Genomic DNA, 6,000 nt, shown 5'->3' with positions numbered 1-6,000 from the left:
TCAAGCTTATTTCTTTAATATCTATTGATTTGATGACTCATAAAGATGAAAATATATAAAATAAATTATTTTAACAATATGTAACATAATGTCATTCATGATCTGAACTTACATTTGAAATGAATTCCTTTCATTAGCAAACTTGTAAAATAAAACTTATTACTGTCTTTGTATATATTAGCTGCATATAATTGTTCATTAGACTAAGTTGAAATATTGCAACATGGAGAAAAGCCAAATAGATTTCCAATGTAAAATTTGTGCTATTTGAGCGGGAGCTTTTAACTGGTCTGTAAAATGTGCCTGCGATGTAAGAAAGACAGATATAGTTACAAAATTATTAAATAAGAAATTATATAAAATTATCATCTTATATAGGAGTTTATTACTCAAATAATACTATTTTAAAATAAATTTACCTAAATAGCAACCGTGCAAATTTATTTTTCCAATTCGGAACGGGCCGTTCTGAAATCAGAACAGGCCATTCCGAATTAAAAAATAACACATGAAAAACGGATGAGAATGGACCGTTCCAAAATCAAATTAACATATAAAAAGTGGAACCAGAACGGGCCGTTCTGCATCCAGAACGGGCTGTTCTGCATCCAGAACGGGCCGTTCTGGACTATGAATAAATTTTTTTTTTCAATTTTCACTTATCAAATATAAAAACTCAGAAACTAACATCAAATAATTAAATTTATTGAATATTAACATTATAAATATATCTAAATAAATTTATTAAAATTAAATACAATAATAAAGATTAATGGTGGCGAAAACTGAATTCATGACCAATATTTGGATATGTCTTCCTAGTGTGACCAGGGGTGTGACAATAGGAACAATTTTTTACACGATTATGTTGTTCTCTAATATCCATCTCTGTTCTAATCCTACTAGACTTTGGCCGACCCTTGAAAATTCTCTTGAGTTCTGGATTTGGCCACAAAGTTGAAAAAAATGCAACATCCGAGAGAAGTTTGACCCGCTGGGAGATTTACAGTAAGGCTAAATGAAATGTGGTATGATTGCGGCAAGTTATGACCTACTTACACTGGTCCAACTTTGTGGCCAAATCTAGAACTCAAGCGAACTTTCAAGAGTCAGCCAAAGTTCAGTGGGATTAAAACAGAGATGAACATTAAAAAATAACATAATCAATTTCTGCCACCATTGATCTTTATTGTTGTATCGAATTTTAATAAATTTATTTAGATATATTTATAATGTTAATATTCAATAAATTTAATTATTTAATGTTAGTTTCTGAGTTTTTGTATTTGATAAGCAAAAATCGAACAAAAAAAATTATTTATAGGCCAAAATGGCCCGTTTTGGATGCAGAACAGCCCGTTCTAATTTCACTTTTTATGTGCTAATTTTGATTTTGGAACAACTTGTTCTGATCCATTTTCTATGTGTTATTTTTTAATCCGGAACACCCTTTTCTGATTCAGAACGGCCCGTTCTAAATGTGAATAATAAATGGTACTAGTTAGGGAAATAAATTTGCACAGTTGCTATTTGGATAAAAAAAAATTTAAATAGTATTATTTGTGTAAAAAAATCTCTTATATAGTATTATATAAAATATAATTTAAATAATTAATTATGTGTTTACGTAAAGATGGTAATTTATTTTCTTTATTTTATTATTAATAGTTAATAAGTATAAGATAGATAATAAATATTTTTCACAAATAAATGAGTATTAGTATTTAAAATAAACATTTAACTTCTATATATTAAACACTAACACTTATCTTGCATCATAGTACTTTTAGTTATTTTTCTTCAACGAGAGAATTTTTAAATATTTTTTTAACATTTTATCTTTTTTAATTTTTATTTATTATAATTATTTATAAATTAAAATTTAATATTTTTTAAATAAATTATTAATAAATAAATTTAATATTGTGATACATTATAAATTATTTATCATAAATCTAAAATATAATTTATATAATTAAAATATTTATTTATATAAATTTTAAATATAATTTATATATTCAAATATTATATTTATTTATATATAATTTATTATAAATTTTAATTATATATAATAAATATTTAATCTGTACATTCGTGATAAAATACTAGTTAAAAATGTGTCGATGTTTTTTATGATCGTGGGGGCAAATATACGTTATGTGCTGCTCTAACTTAGAATTCCATTAACCAGCCCATTGGGTAATACTAATTATTGTGCCAAATTGATGTTGGCATCGTTTATGGTAATCAAATGAATTCTAATTGCATAATTTTGCTATATTAGATGTCCCACGTAGTGTTTTGTAGGACATAAACATATCGGTGGGTGTTATGTTGCACTTAATACAAATTAAGTTGAACACAATTGGAATGAAGTTAAAAGAGTGATATGAAGGGAAGTGTAAGTTCCAGTTTTTCATTTCATTATCTTCTTACATTTTCTTTTCGATTTCCAACGTACATCTCCACGTGGGAAATATCAATGAATCTTATTGTTGTTTGTATAAGCACTCAGCAGGTCTACAGTATAACTACAACAAGAATTTACTTAGAAAAACTTGTTTCTAAAGCAAAGTCTGCGTCTTAACAACAAGAAGGATGTCAGCAGGATGATAGGAAGCATTGGAATGAAATACATATGAGCAGACACTTCCATTTGTTGAACATTGAAACTGTGATCTGCTGAGGTGTTTATTTCTTGAACGAAACTGTGATCTGTTGAGGTGTTTACTTGATGAATGAAACTACGATCTGCTGAGGAGTTTATTTCTTGAATGAAACTATGATCTGATAAGGTGTTCATTTCTTGAATGAAATTGTTATATGCTATGGTGTTTATTAGGCTGACTCCAAACCCTTTTAACCCCACGTCCCGTTGATGAGCTACCGCAGCTGCCATCGCTTCAACCTTGATTTTAAACCTTGTTTGATTTTTGGCTTTACTGTTTAGGTAGTGAGAACATCTTTGGTCATAAATCAAACACACATGATCCGATGCAACCCAAACAATTGAGTCAGACATGTTTATGTCGATAGTATTCTTTTTACTTTCATCCTCATCATCATTCACAGTGATATAAAACGTAAATCTATAACCAATTATTGCCTTCACCATAGGACCAGAGATAACAAAGCCAAAAATGAAGCCTAACTGAGAGGAGTGTGGAGTAGAAGAGAGATCAATAATTATATAATCCTTTGTTGTTTTATACTCCATCCACTGTGGAACACTACTTCCTGGATACACATACTTTACTTGATCAGATTCATAAGTATGATCGTAATCATCGGAATTTTGATCAGGTGCAGATAAATGTTGATATGCAAATTTCATCACATTAATGTGTGCATTGAACACAATAGCCTTGAGAGAATGTTCATCCAATTTCAAGCAATTCCAAAATAGAACCTCTCTCCTGTTTTCATTGAACTGTTCAGAAATTGATGGCACAGACTTCAATGATGTGCAATCTGTGGCATCTAGAATTTCAAGGGATGGGGGAAGTTCTGTTAGAGTATGAAGCTCCTTGGAATTATATACATTCAGATGTCGCAGTCTTGAAAGATTCTTGAAGCTTGAAGGAAAACACTCGATGCCACTGTCTCTTAGCCACAGGATTTCGAGCTTCCTTTGATTTCCAAAAGATGAGGGCAAGGCATTGACACGAGTTGATGATAAATCAAGTTCAATCATGTTCTCTGATGTCACTGAAAATTCCCTTAGTTTTTTGCATGATTGAAGATTGAGATAACTAAGGGACCTTAGGTGGTTCTCGCTTGAAATTTTAGTAAGGGAACAAAAAGCTAGATACAATCTCTCAAGCTTGTTGAGTGAGAGAATAGATGGAGCCACTTTAGTCAACAGAGGACAAAATTTGATATCTAGCACTTCAAGATTTGTGGCTTTTGAAAGGTCTGGCAGCTCCTTCAAATTTTCAGAACCAGAGACTTTAATTTCTTTCAAATTCATCAAATTCTGTGACAAAATAATACAAACGAAAACATGTGAGTGGAGTACTTTAGTTGTAAATTTTGTATTCCTAGAATTAGGAGAATTATAACAAAGACATGTTTGTCTACCTGCACTCCATTCCAAAGTTTCTCCACTTGGCTATATGACAAATCCAATATAACAAGGTTTTCAGCAGAAAAATTCTCTGGCAAGGATTTCAGAGGGTAACGCATCCAACCAAGATATCTTAGCTCAACTGGAAAAGATTCAAGCCCGTGAGGAAGAAGAGAAAAGCCATCTTGATTATATTTACTAGGAAAATACAAAAACTGTAGTTTACTCATCTTAGTAAATACGTGAGGGCTTAACTGCAGCTTCCTAATTACTGACAAATCTGCCCTTATGCTTCTTATGGCCTCAGTTCCCTGCCATTACAGTAACAGAAATATTTAAACATCATTAGAAGCTACATTTCCCACAAAAAAAAATAAAAATTAATCTTATAAAAGGCATTTCCCACCTTGTTATATTTCAATACTTCATAAATATCATGAGGATCACTCAATCGGCTACGGTTTCCAGGCTCTTCAATGGATTCATGACGAATAATCTCCCAAGCCATTTCTTGTATGATATCGTGCATGGATATAACATTATCTTCAGAAATGGTTATAAGAGCTTTATCTTTCAACCTTTCTAATCCAGCAACTACCGAAACATCTCTTTCACTATCTTTCAATAAAACTTTTATGCGGTCCACTTTCAAATTCAATCCCATAAAAAAACATGCAAGATCCAAAAGAATCTTTTGTTCTTTGCGGTCTAGATCATCATAACTTAATCTCATTGTATTGTAAATATCTCTATTTGGCATGTTTTTTAGTTTGTCTAGTTGACTCTCCCATACTTCCTTATCTTTCCCACAAAGAAGATGTCCCAAAACTTTAAGAACTAATGGAATGCCTTGAGAATAATTGACCACCCTCTTTGATAGCTTGTAATACTCCATATCAAAATGATTTTGGTTAAAGGCATACAAAGTAAAAATTTCATGTGCTTCACCAGAGTTCAATGCCCCAACATGATATATATCATCAACTTTATTAGCAATAAGAACTTGTTTATCTCTGGTTGTTATAATGATTCTACTGCCTCGTCCAAACCAATCATGGCTTCCAAACAATTTTTCTAGCAGATTTGAATCATTCACATGATCAAGAACGATTAAAACCTTCATACGACTGATCTTTCTCTTAATATAATTTGACAATCCATGCACTATGTTGATTTTCACTTTTTCTTCAAGTAGTGCAGAGAAAAGGTTTTCCTTCAAATAAATTGTTCCATGTCTTATTGATTCTTCATCTACATCTGCCAGAAAATAATACCGATCATATTCGGAATATAATTTCTTAAATATTTCTTCGGCAATAGTTGTCTTTCCAATACCACCCATACCCCAAATTCCAATGACACGGACATATTTTGACTCTTGGTATAACAATGATTCCAAATGTTGAATTGGTTTGTCGACTCCCACAAGTCCTTTTAAGTTAAATGGGTGCTTATCCAAACTCATCAACACAAGATTAACAATATTGATGATTTCTCCAAGGAGCTCAACTTCTGTCCTGTATCACATAGATAAAGATTGCAAACGAATCATTGTTATATATCATTACTATATTTAATTATTATAGTCGAAAAACAAGTCTATATATTTTATTTAATATCTCATAAATACTTGTATTATATGTTTTAGTATAATGATCATTGTTCTTATCTTGATTTTGAGAAATAAAACATCATTCAGTGTTATAGGGAACATTTAACATCAATTAAAACAAATATTTTATATCAGTTTTAGGACTGATGTCAATCCCATTGATATAAAATGAAAACACTTTTTACATCGGTTATATTATAATTGATGTAAAGAAGCAATTTTTACTACGGCTCTAGTCACTAAAGTAATGCATAGTTTTTCTGTAAGGTGGTGCTAGAAGATGTCGACCACTATGCATGACATTGCTACGCTCCATGCAACA

The 6,000-nt window shown here is 31.0% G+C and overlaps 1 protein-coding gene across 1 annotated transcript in view; it reads right to left on the bottom strand.

Annotated features, from left to right (window-relative positions):
- Nucleotides 1-937: 937 nt before the first annotated feature.
- LOC109818155 (disease resistance protein RML1A) overlaps nucleotides 938-6,000 on the bottom strand; it is a 31,776-nt gene continuing 26,713 nt past the window's right edge. Inside the window, exons 2-4 of the mRNA XM_029268773.2 lie at nucleotides 4,473-5,583; nucleotides 4,081-4,377; nucleotides 938-3,976 (exon numbers count right to left, since the gene is read on the bottom strand). Coding sequence (XP_029124606.1) covers nucleotides 2,549-3,976; nucleotides 4,081-4,377; nucleotides 4,473-5,583 — 2,836 coding nt within the window. The 3' untranslated portion in view covers nucleotides 938-2,548. The remainder of the gene's footprint in view (nucleotides 3,977-4,080; nucleotides 4,378-4,472; nucleotides 5,584-6,000) is intronic.

This window comes from Cajanus cajan, chromosome 3 (genome assembly GCF_000230855.2).
Source record: "Cajanus cajan strain Asha chromosome 3, NIPB_CcT2T_4, whole genome shotgun sequence".
Lineage (NCBI taxonomy): Eukaryota > Viridiplantae > Streptophyta > Magnoliopsida > Fabales > Fabaceae > Cajanus > Cajanus cajan.
The sequence above is the reverse complement of the archived record's forward strand: the minus strand, read 5'-3'. Positions and strand labels throughout refer to the sequence as shown.